This window comes from Xenia sp. Carnegie-2017, unplaced genomic scaffold (assembly GCF_021976095.1).
Source record: "Xenia sp. Carnegie-2017 unplaced genomic scaffold, XeniaSp_v1 HiC_scaffold_6, whole genome shotgun sequence".
In the NCBI taxonomy this organism is placed as follows: domain Eukaryota; kingdom Metazoa; phylum Cnidaria; class Anthozoa; order Malacalcyonacea; family Xeniidae; genus Xenia; species Xenia sp. Carnegie-2017.
The window spans coordinates 19,784,950-19,801,130 of NW_025813526.1; the positions used below are offsets into that span (position 1 = coordinate 19,784,950).

At 35.1% G+C, this 16,181-nt stretch overlaps 1 protein-coding gene and 2 long non-coding RNA genes across 5 annotated transcripts; 1 reads left to right on the plus strand and 2 right to left on the minus strand.

Moving 5' to 3' along the window:
• The first annotated feature begins 484 nt into the window (after window positions 1-484).
• On the plus strand, window positions 485-1,460 carry LOC124457916. The gene is made up of 2 exons (XR_006952883.1): window positions 485-732; window positions 1,026-1,460. It is a non-coding gene; the product is annotated as an uncharacterized LOC124457916 (long non-coding RNA).
• Window positions 1,461-2,665: 1,205 nt separating this feature from the next.
• LOC124457913 lies at window positions 2,666-10,095 on the minus strand. The gene is made up of 3 exons (XR_006952880.1): window positions 10,085-10,095; window positions 4,645-4,647; window positions 2,666-3,063 (listed from the first exon to the last, which is right to left on the minus strand). It is a non-coding gene; the product is annotated as an uncharacterized LOC124457913 (long non-coding RNA).
• Window positions 10,096-11,475: 1,380 nt separating this feature from the next.
• On the minus strand, window positions 11,476-15,608 carry LOC124457896 (sorting nexin-29-like). Of its 3 annotated transcripts, none has more exons than XM_047008059.1 (10): window positions 15,548-15,608; window positions 15,330-15,457; window positions 15,175-15,257; window positions 15,040-15,097; window positions 14,934-14,973; window positions 14,483-14,599; window positions 14,170-14,319; window positions 12,755-12,829; window positions 12,510-12,666; window positions 11,476-11,851 (listed from the first exon to the last, which is right to left on the minus strand). In XM_047008059.1, exons 2-10 carry the CDS (start codon window positions 15,428-15,430, stop codon window positions 11,769-11,771), a joined length of 864 nt encoding a protein of 287 aa, XP_046864015.1. In that variant the 5' UTR covers window positions 15,431-15,457; window positions 15,548-15,608; the 3' UTR covers window positions 11,476-11,768. The 3 variants fall into 3 exon arrangements, with proteins under 3 accessions (XP_046864015.1, XP_046864014.1, XP_046864016.1); XM_047008058.1 differs by having other exon boundaries at window positions 15,040-15,103; XM_047008060.1 differs by lacking the exon at window positions 12,755-12,829 and having other exon boundaries at window positions 15,040-15,103.
• Between the last annotated feature and the right edge of the window lie 573 nt (window positions 15,609-16,181).

Below are 16,181 nucleotides of genomic sequence, written 5' to 3' on the forward strand. Positions count from 1 at the left end.
GTTGATGTTGCTAGGTTTTTAAACAATCTTGGTGATGTGTATAGTGATACTGGAAACTACGACAAAGCTATAGATTTTTACGAAAAAGCTCTGGAAATTCAAAAACAATCGTTAGGTCCAAATCATAGGGAATAAAACGTTTGCAGTTTGCATTTTGTGAGGTAAAATGAACCTAAAGATGTAATGGTCCTTGTCTATTTATAGTTTCACTTATATCTAGTCAATAAACTTACTCTACAGCCGGGAATCATACTAAGTAGAACTTAGAACTGCCCATGCCCTGAATCTGACATTCTTCTTTAGACTTTATTTCTAAAGTAATTTGTTTTTATGTTTTAACCAAGTAGTAATTTTTATTGTATGATTTAAAAACATACTAAAGTATATTGGGATGACAGAATTTTGTTAAATAAATACTATCCTGTTAGTTGTGCATATTCTTTGATACATTCAGTAATTTTTTACCAAGCTCCATAAGCCTATGACCAAATTCCAGGTTCCTATAGTTTCCAAGGGTTACACCTTTCATACCATACATACCACCCCACCATGCTGCAGCCAATATTCCTGTACTGTCACTATCCCCGCCATGAAACATTGAACAAGAGCACAATTGAAACCAGGAATCTTTTGCCATCATCAAAGCATTGTAAGCAATCATTGGTGCATCATGACCACTGGATCCACCCCAACCTGCATAACTGACAGATTTATAAAAAGCATCATGTTCAGGTATGTTATATGTCACTGGAAACTTTGGTTCACTGCTTCCATTCATTAATCCCCGTAGTTCAAGATATGACTCCCAACTATTTTTAAAGTAACCCCAAGCTTTCTTGTTTTCTTCTACATAACGACCAACCTTCTCAATGTATTCCCAAACTTTGGGTAAAATACTTAAAAGTCCTGCTCCCCATTTTTTTAAAGCCATCTTCTGTATAGCATATGCTGTAAATAAAGCTGCAGTAACAGCCCCAAGATAACCTATAATTAAAATCAATATCTTTAAAGATTGCTAATTTTAGGTCACTTACATTATGATGACCTATTTACATAATAGCAGCATTTTGATATTGATCATGGACTCAATGGCTAAAGTAATGAAGATATTAAAGCAAAACAGCAATGGCAATTCATACAGTTTTTGGAAGACAGAAATTTGGAAATGTGGAAAAGCGATAAAAGGGATGGATCAAAGATATGGTCATTTAAAGTGAGCAATGTAAGAAGGATGGAGGCATTTGAGATGTGGTTCTAGAAAATGATGGATTGCATAGACTTATGCAACCCAAAGGTCAACGTTCTTTTATTTCATTTATAAATTGATATTAGATAAAAGGATATGAAACATTCATGGTAATGGCTTTATCAAGTAAGTAATCGAAGGAAGAGTTGAAGATAAAACATCTAAGAAAAGCAAAAGGATTGAAAAGCTAAATCACTATAAAGGTTTGTTAAAATGAAATGAAATGCAGATAACAGGAAAACCTAGCAAACTTTATACAAAGCAACACTTGTTCATAGACAGAACACAAGACATTAGTGACTTGATAATTGAGACATGATCTGAAATCGTTGCTTTATTATGAAAGGTGAATACCTGTGGGGTTGTTATGAGTCATCCTTCCACTTTCAACAGCAATTTCAATTAACATTTCAATTTGATCTTCACCATTGAGTTCTATAATAACTGGAGCGGCTAACTTTACTGGGGCGAGGTCGCCAAAAAAATGGCGGCCAACGGACGTATTTCCGCTGAAATGATCGCTTTGCAGAAAAATAATATTCTCGACCTCCCCCTGGTGTCTGTAGTAAATTATAAAGAATTTTTCAAAAACAAACACGATATCACAGAATATGGATATCGTTAGTTCCATATTCTGTGACGATTCTTTTTTGGCATTTCTCTTATAATGCCAACACTTCAATCGTTCAATTGTTGGATGTCGTAGTTTCCACAAAAAGGAACATATCGCTTCTCACAGGTGAGGTAGTTTGTTTTGTTAGTCCGTTAACGATTGAAAAGCAATTATACATGCACTTGAAAAGCCATAAAATACATATTAAAGATCGTATTTTTTAAGACTGACTTGAACGCCAAATATACTGATGTTTTCCTGTTTTTGTCTATAAAATTCTGCATACTTTTCTGTCATTTGTTAATGCATGAAATCGTAAATTTACCTATCTATTTGCAAAATAGTTTCCCTAAAGCAAAAAATACCCTGCACACATTTTGCTCTGTGAAAAGTATCAAAAAGAAATGATCAGCCCCAACAGTACCCATGATTTGGAGCAGAGCTTGTTATGTTCTATTTGCTGACAACATGCAGGGAAGACCAAGGAGTAAAGATGACTGGAAGATGTTATTGACCAGGCAGAGTCTTAAAAAAATGATAATGCTGTAAAGATAATTGATTTATTGTCTGCTTTATCCAGAGTTATTTAATTTGATCATGGTCAAATTCTATGGATGGAGACAATGGATTCACTAATGATGCCTTGAATGCTTTGAAGTTAAAGTTCATGAACCAAGAAAAGATGGCAAGAAGGTTGTGTGTGTTTTGATGCTTAATTAAATGTCAATTCACAACATATAAAATGGAAAGGCCATAAAGTTTGTGTCTATATAAACATTTGTACTGAAAGGCTGTGAAGCCTGGACTCTAACTGCTGACCTGGAGAAAAACTTAGAAGCAGCAGAAATGTGGTTTTTGAGAAGGATGTTGAAAGTGTCATTTATTGATCACGTCTCAAATGAAGAGGTTATGAGAAGAGCCGGTGTGAAGAGAGAACTACTCTCCGTAATAATCGAGAGACAACTTCGTTTTCTTGGCCACGTAGTTCGGAAGGAAGGCCTGGAATGTGTTGCGCTGCAAGGAAAAATCGAAGGGAAAAGAGCACGAGGCCGTCAACGCATAACGTATTTGGACAGAGTTAAGAAAGTTACCGGAATCGCCAACACTGCAGAAATCTTTGCCTGTGCTCGTAACCGTCAACGTTAGAGAGACATGGTAGCCCAAGCATGCATCATGCATGGCACCTGAACAGAACAGAACAGAACTGAGATTGATGATGACTCGATGCAGATGTGAAGCATCAAACTGTATAAGCCATTGGGTTTTATATAACTTAATGTTTTAATCATGTCATATCTTTATCAAAATATTTTAGTTGAGTGTTGTTTGAATGTTACTAATATCTAATGCACTATACTGAAGCATTAAAGATTCAGTAATGAAACCTTTAAAATTACTGTACTGTATATTTCTTATATATTTCTTATATTTCTTTAAGAAAAATTTGAGCTTATTTACCTATTAGAGTACAGAATGGAGATTTATCATATGCATTATTGCTGCTTTTTTAAAGAAAAGTTTTTCACTTTTCAAAGCTTTTCCACAAATTTTTTGCTTCTTATTTCTTATCACGAGATTGATGATATAGAGGTAATATAATCCAATAACTTTCTAATTTCTAAAAAGCTTTTAAGCTTCTAGCATAAAAGTACACTATAGGTATGTAATTCATTTGGTTTTATTGCCTTGCTATGACATATCTAGTTGCACTTCATCATTCTTGTATGAACAAAACACCAGATGTGGATACTCAGAGAACAAAATGCACTACCAAATGCTTATGAAATTTATTATTGAGGTGAAAACTGTGTTAATCATTCAAATTATAGTGCACTTTTATTGCAAATATAGGAAAAACAAAACAAAGTGAAAAAGAAGGTAGAAGTATTAAAACTACAAATGAATTATAAACACCATTGGAAGCATAACTGTTTTGACGATCATTTGCATTTTGCCCAATTCATATATCAATACAACAAAATCAAAATGTGCTACAACTTTACAAGTATTTGATGCAGTTGCACTTCAGAACATCACAAAAAGGTTACTTAAAGTAATTTCTATACAATATTGTTTGTTTTCATTTACCAAACCTATGCAGACTTGAGTCTTTTTGAAATTTAATATGAAACTCAATTACAGAAAATCCGTAAATATCCAGAGATTTAATATTTACTTTTTTAAAGAAACAAGTAAAAATTCTACAATTGTGGCGAAAAAAGCCATTGCCCATTGCATGAAAAGAAGCAAAATAGCAATGATAACAAATAAGCTAAATTCTCTCCCGTGAGCCACTGTGGAGATGAGCTATGATATACTTTTTCATATAGACTAAAGAGTTTAATCGATCAAACAAGTTTGACGCTGGTAAAAGAACGACGCACATCTGCATTCATTCATGTGTAGCCGACATATATTATAGCTCTTTCGTCGATAGTTATAAATGCATCCTCGTAAGAGCAGATAACTGACAACCACAGTTGACTCGCTGTTATGAATTTAAGGTTTTTACCTTGATTTTCATCAAAAAATTGCTTGCCGAATCCCAAATACACACATACATTTTCCTCACTCTTGCCTCAGGAGGGAGTGGGAAATTGTGAAATTTTCGGAAAAGCGGTCAATTTCGGTAAATCTCAGCGGCAACGGACGAAATCCGCCATTTTTTTGGCGTCATCAGATATCTAAGGCCGCGCTTGAGATAGCCGCTCCAGTTATTATAGAACTCAATGATCTTCACAAGGAAACATCAAACCTATACACATGGATCTCATAGCTGCACCACATCCTCCACCTCGTTCATTAAATGGTATAATGTAACCTTTTTCCTCAAGAGGTTGTAACATGAAGCATGCCTTTGTTGTGGTCTGACCGGGAGCTCTTTCCCACATATCCTCAGCACATGTCTTCTTGTACTTTGTAGCCATAATGCTCAATAACTCTTCCATTGTTGTCCATTCAGAAACCAACGCTTCTGCTGTAGCAATGTGTAGTACAGTGTCGTCACTAACCCTCCATCCTTTAATGTCAATTTTATCAAGTCCTCCGAGTTTTTCTAGTTCTTCATGAATTTGAGTACCGATGTAACAGAATTCCCACAAAACATTTTTATAACCTAGAGCATCCCCACTCCACTGAGAACCATAACTGCTTCGTATTTCTCGGATAATTGGACCGTATTTTCAAGAGCCATTTTTAATATGTTTACTTCACCGTAGTTCAATGAATTTTTATGAAACACGGGGAAAGTACTAAGCTTCCCTCAACTTAGTCAACTAATAAAAACGTAAAAACTTTTCTTTGCTTTGTTTCAATATCGTTTCATACTATTGTTTACATTTAGACGAGAGCGTTGGGAGAATGGGACTGTTATTTTGTAATCCTTAATCTTTACCCGATTCCATGATCTTCAATCTGATTAACATGTTGCGTCTTGCAAAGATTCTTTAAAATTTAAAAGTTCCTTCCTTATATCATGGATTATCCGACACGGATTTAATCCAAACTTGACAATTTGATTGCACATATACTAAAAAACAGTGTATTGGGAATTGAACCCAAAGACTAAATTTTCCGCTCTTTGAAGATACCCCACAGTTGGGCTGTTTTTTTCTTGGAAAGTTCAAATGATTTTGGCTATTGAACATATTTCGAATATTTTATAGTTCCAAAATTTGATCTTTGTAGAATTTTAAAGCTCAAATTTGGTAAGTTATTGCTTGATCGTAATAGACAAAAACAGGTCAAGGGCTTTGTCGTTCAATTACACTTCACAATTTAAAGTCACAAACAATAAACAATTATCAGCTTTTTTATAATGCATTAAAATGCTTAAATATCCAACTTTACGCCCCAAATACATGCAAGTTTAACTTTCACATTTACAATAAGTGTTAAGTAAATAAATATAAAAAATGATTAAACTGAAATCCCCAAACTGTTCTAAAATGCAGAACTGCTTAAACATGACGCAGTTTTTTAACGAAAGTGAAGATGGCTGTAAATTTTAGCTGATATACCCTAGGTTCGCTCAGCTAAGCATCCATAGCCTTCAAATTGCATTTCTTTTTGTTCCATGGCTTTTTTTTTGATGACTTAACCGAAATAAAAAATCCCTAATGGAAAAACCTGAACGGTATAAACCAAAACCGAACACAACGCCACGAGAATTTGGAGAATACTGAAGAGGAAAAAACCATTAGGGATTTCAGCCGAAGTTTCGCGCCCCGGGGGACCCTTAGAAACCAAAATCTTTACTTACCTTGCAACGATGCAAATACCAAAAAAAAGAAAAAACCGTTAATTTCTCAAAATACACCTTCAAGTCCAAAAATCTTTCAAGTATTTTAGTTATGGATATAATTCGCCATTTTTAACGTACATACAACTTACGTACAAACCGCCACATTTTACTTTTACCGCACGTAAACCAATCAGCGAACTCGACAATTTTCTACTTTGGACGAGAAAATTGTGTAATTTGGATGGGAATTTCTTTTAACGTGTGTTTTTCTTATCTAATCCACATCCGAATCAGTCGCACCTAGCGCCACCTTAGCAGTCCCTATTTTGCACCGTTTCATTCAGTGCTTTGCGCGCCCGGTGCCACTAACGCTTAAAGTTGGAGCAAGCGCTTGCTGAATGACATGGATTAGATAAATGTACTTCAAAATATTTTAAGCAGACAGACGAAATTTAATATTTTTTGAAACAATTTAGAACACTTGAAGAAGCACACGTTGATTTTGGTTACCGAGGGACCGTGGATGGTTTAAACCGAAAACCGGCAGCGCTTGATTTTAATTATGTTTTAGTTTGACAATTATCACATAGATGACTACATAGCAACGCGAATGGTGAACATGGAAACCATCGTGTAACTATTTTGTATCATATGTGACAACGTCTGCGGTTTGTCTTCATGGTAACCATCAAAGAAAACAAACAATGTACTTTTATTAAAACTATGTTTCGTGTTAGTTTGGTTAATATGAAGCCATTCCGTATACTTAGACCTGGTGTACTAAACATTTTTTATGCCTGTTTTTGCTGTGGCTTGCCGCATCGAAATTCCCAGGAATGAAGTTTTCTTAATAAGAAAACAACATATCCATTTTTACATTTACAGTAATTGCCACGCCGCTCCTAAACTGTAAATGTCTTGACAAACTGAAGACTATTTGAGTTTCAATTTGTCGATTTGAAAATGACTGACAAGATTAAAGTTTCCTTCGAAAGATTTTGAAAAATTTAGTCATTTCTCTTGATAGTGGAGTTCATCCTTTAAATTTATAAAGGTTCTAACCCCATACTCATTATCTAAGCGTAGCAACTACCCGCTGCAACTACAGCGCATGCCTAAGCTATCTAAACTTCCTACCTGCGCATGGCACCGGAATTCCGCCCTGAAAAGGAATGCCCCTTGAAGGAGGTAACCCATCATGCCCTTAACTTAACTTAACCTAGTGCATGTTGCACCTACGGGCGACCTCCAACCGGGGTGGGTTGAACTACTCATGCATTATAGGGGATCCATGCAGGAGTGCCTTAATAGTCAATGTAGAAAGCCGTTCATGAAATTGGCCAACTACAACGACTGCATGCTCTTACCGTACTAGGGGAGAGATATTTTTCTTTCCACCAAAACCACGATCTTCCCTTGGTCTTCAATAGGCCTTGCTCGCTTGATCCAGTCTTCAAAGGTCTTCTTACAGATGCTATTTGCATCCTCTACGCTAAGGTACCATTTGTACCCACTAACCCCAAGTTGAAGTTGCCTTCCTTGGGCCAAACTTCACTTGCATTTCCGATTCTAAGCTATGGTCCTGCCTATCCTTCTGCGAGGCAACAACCGCTGCGATCATGCGTAGCTCCTTAAAGCAGTATATTCACACAGAGGTTTTTCGAAGGTAAATTATATAAAACCACACAATTGTTGCATGCCAGTCACAGACTTAAAATAGTTGATACAAATTCACGCTTACTAAGACACAAATTAATAAGAATTAAAGCAGCACCGATAAACACTATTGGATTATTTTAACCAAAAGAACACTTTTATTACCTCTTAATCAAGACTATTTTTGAAAATGCAGATGTAAATTTCTTTAAATATATTTATTTGCATTCCTGCATTAAAAAAATAGCCTTACAGTGGAATATACTGAACACCAGGATTTGTTGTGGCTATTGCCCGAATTATATTAGAGATTTGACCTGTTAACAGGCCTAACTAAATAAAAGGTTTATTATTATTACACTTACGGTTTTCGACGAATCCTTGGCAGTTCGACGACAGACTACGATGAATGACAAATCTCATGCCAATTGTGAAGATGAAACGATCGGATGTTGAGCAAGGACAGCCACAAAAAAGCCCAAAATAATTTTTTGAAAAATTCAGAACGTTGATGGTGAAACCATCGTATCCAATTTTCAGGCTACCTGACAAACATCACCGCTTTTATGTCGACGACGGCAAGCACAGAAACAAGATTGGCCATTTCTTGCAACTGTGCATGTCGTCTACGGCATTAAATCGGAAATATCGACAGCCAGTCGGAAAATTAGGATTTTAGGTTTTTATTTTCATGTTAAGGAAATTCCATGTTTTTATTACAAAAATTTTCAATTAAATAATGTTGAAATTTGGGCATTTGATAGCGGCGTGGTTTTCTCCATCATTGCGATTGATTGACCAGTCGTGATGTTAGCAGGAAAACTCCCAGCAAAATGTTTTAGAAAAGGTCATAATATTGACTTTTCCATGGAAACAGGCGTTAGGCTGATGGATGCATTGCTCCAGAAGATTGTTTAGCGTTTGCATTCTTTGTAGAGATGGACTTTAAGGCATTAGAAGTCACGTATTTTTCAATTTCATCAAACTATATTGTTCATTTTTGATCATTGTACAGAGGTCTTCATTAAAGTAAATTGTTCATTCTTGATCATTCTTCAGAGGACTCGTTAAAGTATGCTGTTCATTCTTGATCATTGTTCAGAGGATTTCATCAAAGTACACTGCCCATTCTTGATCATCGTTCAGAGGTCTTCATTAAAGTAACTTATTCATTCTTGAGAATTCTTCAGAGGACTTCATTAAAGTAAATTGTTCATTCTTGATCTTTGATTGTTCAGAGGATTTCATTAAAGTACGTATATTGTCCATTTTTGATCAGAAGGTTTCTACATAGGACAATTGAAGCCAATGTCAGTTCACACTATACTTCCATAAATGAAAAACATTGATAACATACTTACATTGCACACTTTATTCACTAGTAATGTAGTTCAAGGGAAGAAGAATTTCAACCAAATTACAGAATTGTATTTTGTTCATATGTTTAGATGAGCGTCGAGGAGCTGGTCGACAACAGCCACAATTCTCTTCAACCGCTGTGAACAATAACCACTTTCTTTAATTGTAGAGTCTACGATCATGGTGAATACACCAAATATTTGTTCGTTGTTTCTCAATCTCATTTGATGACTAATTGTCGTTTAAGAGAAGAATGTCCATGTCTAAAATCAAGCATAGAGGAAACAAAAGTTACTAAGACGGAAACTTTATGGAAAGGCCACACTGCACCTTGCATTAATGAACATCACATGCAGTGTCCCAATTCAGGGTTTACTCAATGCAAAAGAACTTGAAACAAGACATTTACCTGAACATTTTTCAAAGCACTCCAAGAGATATTTCACCGTGGAATAATTTCCACTTCGGCTAACTATTCTTCGTGCAACTACAGACTTTCACGTTCAAATGGCACGTTCTTAGTCTTAGACTATGGCCCAAGTTTCACGAACGTGTTGTATTCTGATTGGTCAGTGACTAGGTGTGTCCTATAAACTGTTGTGTTCTGATTGGTCATTTACCAGGTGTGTCGTCAATTGTACATTGTGAAATTTAGAATTTGCATGATTCATCACTTAGAAGTAATTAATCCCCATAGAGCGGTAAATGCAATTTAATACAATATAAATAAAAACGTATACTTCAGCTACAGCAAATAGCAAATCCCAAACATTTAAGTCTCCTTGGGGAACAACTACAGCTGAATCATGCAAATTCTAAAGGTCCACTGATGTCAAAAATGATTTGATAAACCTCTAGATTGTTATCTTCATCTCATTTTCTTATTGTATTTATTAGCATTAACATTTATTCTTTTTTAATTAGCATTCTACAGGGTGTACATAAAAACGACGTTTGGCAATTAAACTACTGTAAAATTTCGAAACCCAATCACTGTGCTAACATCACTAGTGCATTACATTTTCAATGGAGGAAAATCTTTCGTGCTTGCATCAACGTAGCTAACAATGTTCCATGCACCTGTGGGCTTGACGTAGTGACAGACATTGAAATTATACAAAGGTCTTCAATGGTAAATGAAGGCTGACCAACTAGTTTTGCACACATCAAAGGAATGAACAGAATAGAAAAATATTATTGCAATACTTTCATAAACTTACCTTTAGTTTTAGGGACTATTTATATGAGCCCGATAGCCGGGATTCAGCGAACGAACATGTAACATGTAACATGTTCTTACACAAACTTTCGGCAGTTATTTCAGTAAGCAGTAAAGATACAAACGATGGACATAAAAGCAGCTAATATTGGAGGCAACAATTCGCCAAGAGAAACCCGACCTTGTGCAACGAAAATTTCCGCAATGCCATTCTGTAACGGTCCTTATTTCGTTAACGTCTTTTTTGACTTCTTGAACGACTTTTTCAAAGAGCTTTGCAAAAAATAATCATGTATTTAACGTAAAGATCTTTGATAAACCAGCAATTGTCAAACCTCTGGTAAAAAAACCACCATGTACAACAAAAACTTCGGCAATGCCATGTTTCTTCGTCAACATCTTTTCTGACTTCTTGAAAGACTTTTCCCGACAGCTTCGAAAAATGAATGAGGAATGAAGTATAAAGTTTGACTGAGGAAGAAGCAGCTGATATTTTAGGGTAAAACTGATATAAACTTTTGTAAAAAAAACGTTACTCTTCAACGGCCATTTTCGTTTTTTCGAGTTTGGAAACGACTTTTTGCAACAGCTTCAAAGAAAGAATCATGTATTCAACAGGTTAAACTTGTTGTGATGTTATAAAATATTGTGAAAATGGATTTGCAAGGCGGAAAGCGAATTCTTAGTATAAATATAATTGCCCATTTTAAAACTTTTGATATGGCCATGGGTGTATAATTTTATCAACAATAACGTTTCGTCTTTAGCTGAAGACATCTTCATATTACAATACATACATGTAGGAAGTAGTAAATCCTATTCTTAGAAATTTTGTACAATACTTACAATAACGACTGTATGCGTTACGCTTCTTCTCTGAAATAAAAAGATTATATTACTCACTGTAATACTTTGAAACTTACAAATGAAATATTTTACGTAATACTTACGATAAAGATTGTTTCAGCAAGAAATCCCTTTACTATAGCGCGGGAAAGATCGGCAAAAAGTCATATGACGTATTGATCAAAATTGGTCACGTGTCAAGTCGTATAAACATTCGTCAGCAAGAGCTGGGTGACGCGGGATATGTAAATTGATCAAATCGTGCTGAGATAGCACAACATTTAATAGCATAGTAGGTTTCGTGTGATGTATTTAATATACGATTGTTTTCATTTCAAGTTAAATATTATGTTTTAACTTGTTAAAACCCAGTATTAAGTACTAATATATACTAGCAAATACTGACAAATTATATCTATATATAACACATACAATAAAGAGTCGTTGAAGTTGATGCATCAGGAAATTCTTCTACTTTGTAGACATATTATATTTATATATACTGAACTATACGTATGTTATATATATACAATATAACTTATACAATTTCTATGCTCCGTTTTTTTCGACAGACATCCTACAAGTTTTACCTATAAACCATTATGTGTAGGAGGAACAGTTTGTTTTGTCGTTGTCGTCGTTGAAACAGATGATACCGTTGAAGTTTGCCTGTAAAATATTTGCTGAAAGTTTAGAGAAAAATTGATAAACTATTCATGAAATAATAGGTAGTAGCATTTTGATTTTCTGTCTAAAACAAGCCAAAGTTTGAGTTCTTTGTGTTGTATTATTACGAAATAAAAGAATTTTACTGTGTTTGCACGGGCTTATGCAAACCGAGGAGACCTTTGAGAGAACACGAGAGCAGATCAGTGCAAGCCCAAAACCGAAGGTAGAGTGTTGCACCTGCTCAAGAGTTCTCACAAACGTCTCCGAGGTTTGCATAAGCCACAAACAGTATTTAATTTTTCCTCTAAAATGTATTCATGATTGATTTGCGAATTCTCTTTGATTGATTTGAATTGTTGAGCTCAGATCGGTTTGCACAAGCTAATGAAAACACAGCTATAGACCAATCAGCGCATGCGCTTGACTGCTTTATGTTCTTGTTTTGACTTTCAATTTTTTCTGTCTATTCTTGCCTTACAAACATTAACACTAAAAAATCGTTTAATATTCTGTATATTGAACAATAAAGTACACTCAAACATGATCACGTGTTTACTCACATGAAAAAGATCACGTGTTTACTCACATGAAAAAGATCACGTGTTTACTCACATGAAAAATTGAAAGTATTTGAACAAACTCTTGCAAGGATTTTCACCTAACTCTGGAACAGCACCCAGACTATAATTGATCAATTTTCTCAAGTAATTTCCCAATTGTTTCCGACGTGTTTCCACAAAATTGACGTCACGATTTCCAATAATTTTCTTCGCGGGAAACGTGAATTGTGCAACAGGTTTAAACTGCTTGCTTGTCTGTGCATAAAAAGGAAAAGGAAGGGATTGTACATTACGGCAAAACAATATGATTAAAAAAATTAAAATACTGATGTTTATTAAAAACCTTCTTATGTAGGGCATAAAAATCCGAGTATCTTTTGTAAACATTCCATCCATCGTCTTTGATACGGATATAAACCTTGTGAAGTAAACAAAGTTAAATTCTTTATTGACGACAATAAATGGACCACTGCGCAGATGCTATATATATATATATATAGCAACGTACATCCTGTGTCCCAAGTGCAGGAGTCACCATTTTACTATGGTGATAGCCGGGAGGGCACATTGTTATACACTTTGTATATATATATATATATAAAATGAACTAAAATAAAATGGACAATTGTTTGCTGTCGCTACTCAGAGTTTCACGCCGTAGGGCGATCTTCAGGCAACTGACAAATAATATTTTATTTGCTGACCATATACATCGACTAAAAGGTGTTAAGTTACATGACGGCATGCACTAAACATATCGGAACGTTTATTTAAAATGTTCTTTTTACGTCCTTTCAGGATAAGTAGCCTTCTTCAAGGGAAAGACGGCAGGTTCTTTGGTTTTGTTCGAGGTGGAAGTTGTTTGATGAAGTCCCATTTAATGTTGTAGTTACGTTTGTTTTCTTTCAGTGTCCACGTGTATTTAGAAAGTTCTGTCTCGTTCCGGTATTTAATGTTCGTAATTGATTTAATGTGGTTTCGATATCGTGTCTTAAAAGCGCATGCAATAACACCTATGTAAGTTATTGTTTCGTTGTTGTCAGTCGTTGTCACGTCGGCTTTGTAAATCACGTTGGGTTTCAGGCAATTGCCATTTGTCGGGCATAGATGTTTCTGTCTGCAGTTACATTTCTTTGGTGGGTTGTTCTTGTTCTAGGTTGTGTCTGGGTTAAGTCTTTTTAAAATAGTCTTGTTGTGTCTGGTTATGAAAGTTTTCATGTTTTCGCCGCAGCTGTAGCTTACGCGTATTGTGTGTCGGTTGAATATCTTGGAGAGTATAGTATTTGGTGGAAAATGTTTGTCGATAAGTTGTAGGAAGTCATGGGCGATGTGTGTTTTTACGTTTTTGCTGTATGGTGGGTTAAACCAAGTGACGTTACGTTTTCTGTTGTACGTGGTGTTTACATTGATGTTTGATGGATTGAAGGAAAATCCCCTGAAGAGTGAGCAGTCACGAAACAGGCCTGTCGGGATGAATCTGTAGATTTGTGATTTTTTCTCAACACCACTAAACATATACATATGAAAAGTGAAATATTTGAGCAGTAGATTTAAACTACGACACGATCTTTTAAATACGATGACCACAAACACTTTTCTCAAGGGTGATGTATTTGAAACGAGGAAAATACCAAATATAGATCATAAATCTTCAAATATAGTCCCTAGTTATCCCTAACCTAGTCCAGATAACCATCAACATCACATCGGAAGAGTTATTTACTTTTTTTAGAGATAAATATATGGAAAAAATTATACCTGATAAGAATGGTGAATGTTTGGAGACTTTCCTTGTACAAAAACAGATGGAATCCAAATGTTAATTAAAGGACGAGTATTGACAGACATGAAATTTGGACCAAACTCCGTCAAATATAAACATTCATCATGATTATTGTCCTGAGGAAGCTAGAACATACGAAGATACGTAGTTTTATTAAGAAATACTTAGAAAATCAAAAGAATATTTACTGCTTTTCATATTCATACCAAACAGTTCATATTGTACATACCGATCAATATTGTACATCTATTGCACTATAATGAACACACGGGTCTTTACTGAACATACCGGTCCTCTAAGATTGACAAGCTCTTCTTTTAATATTCTTAGCTGATATTCACGAGCATTCAACATTTTTTGTAGTCTTTCATTGAGTTCAATAAGTTCGCCATGCATATCAGCGACCTTTAAACATGATAAACAACATTTCATCACAACTTACGCCATGACGTCATCACCATGAAATTCCCCAGGGATGAACAAGAAACGCGAAATCAGTCAGAGTGGCGAGTTTTTTTAAACATATATCACGATTTCATTTCAGTTATTTATCCTCAGTTTTCATAAGTTAAAATATCTTCTTGTATTAGATATTTCTTAAAGTCACCGTGTGCATCGTATAAAAGAGTTTTCTATCAAATAAATTTCGGCTCATCTTCATGAAGCATATGATACCTGAAGACCTTTTAAGGCAAATGTTTCGTTTTGTAAAAGTATTATGGTTTAATGGAAATCTTACTTGGATCAACTTCCGCTCAAAATCTTTGTTTCCTTCCTTTCTACAAGAAAAAGGAACGAAATTTATCGCCGTTGATTCCCTTTTGCTACAAATTTACGGTAAATACCTCACTTCGTCGACGTCAGACTCCGGAGAAAGAATGATAGAAGAAAGTCTTTCATTTTCTAGAGCTACACAAAAGATTATCGAATATCTTAGACTTCTACATCTATTTTAAAGATAAACTATCCCTCTAATAAACCTTCTTCCATAATGTCATTTCTTTTCAACGATTGAACAGCACCCACGTATTTCTTTAGTTGGTATTTGAGCAAATCATTTTCACTAAAGAGCAAAAACGAACAGATCAACAGACATCTCTGATTAACGGAAATGCAGAGTTCTCAATGTCCTAACCTTTTTAAGCCGTTAAGAGCGACGCAATTTTCTTCATTTTTCGACGACATATCTCTTTTTAAATCTTCTAATTGAAGACGAAGAGAAGCTGACTTCATCATCTCTTTTCCAAATGTTGTTGTAATGATCTACAGGAAAGATGATCGAAGGAAAAATCAGGGCAAAATAGTGTATATTCGAATGGAATGTTAATATTAAACGAAGGACGATAATACAACCTGTTACGTTCTTCAACTTCATCTTTTCTTAACATCATCGATACAATCGCCTGTTTTAATTCCTCTTCAACAATAAAAAACCACGTATTTATTGATATTCATGAAATTATAATTATTCACACATACAAAGATTCAGTTCACATGATGAAATTTGACGGATGTCTCCAAACAAGCAAAGCAACTACGATACAAATAGTAAAATCCAATTGCACTAAATATTTCTATATTTAAAACTAACTCTACCTGCTAATAGCCCATTTATAGTTTGAGAACCTGAGGCAAAAGTGCCTCTCCCGTTCCGAAAACACTTTTTCAAAAGATATAAGAAATAAAAACCATTTAAATACATGAATAGAAAAAACACACAAACCTGAAGTCATTTCTTTGCCTGATGGATATTCCTCTGATGGCTAAAGAACGAAAACATACCAAATATAACGAACTAAATATAACAAAGATATTTACACATGGCTTTCTACCCTCCCCTCCCCCCCCCTTAAAAAATATAAAAGCATTTCATAATTAACTAACATTCATACAACCATCACCCATGGTTCTGACCAATGACGATCCTGAGTAATCATTAATTTCTATGCTACCATCACGTGTGGCACATATCGCTGCAACAGTTGCT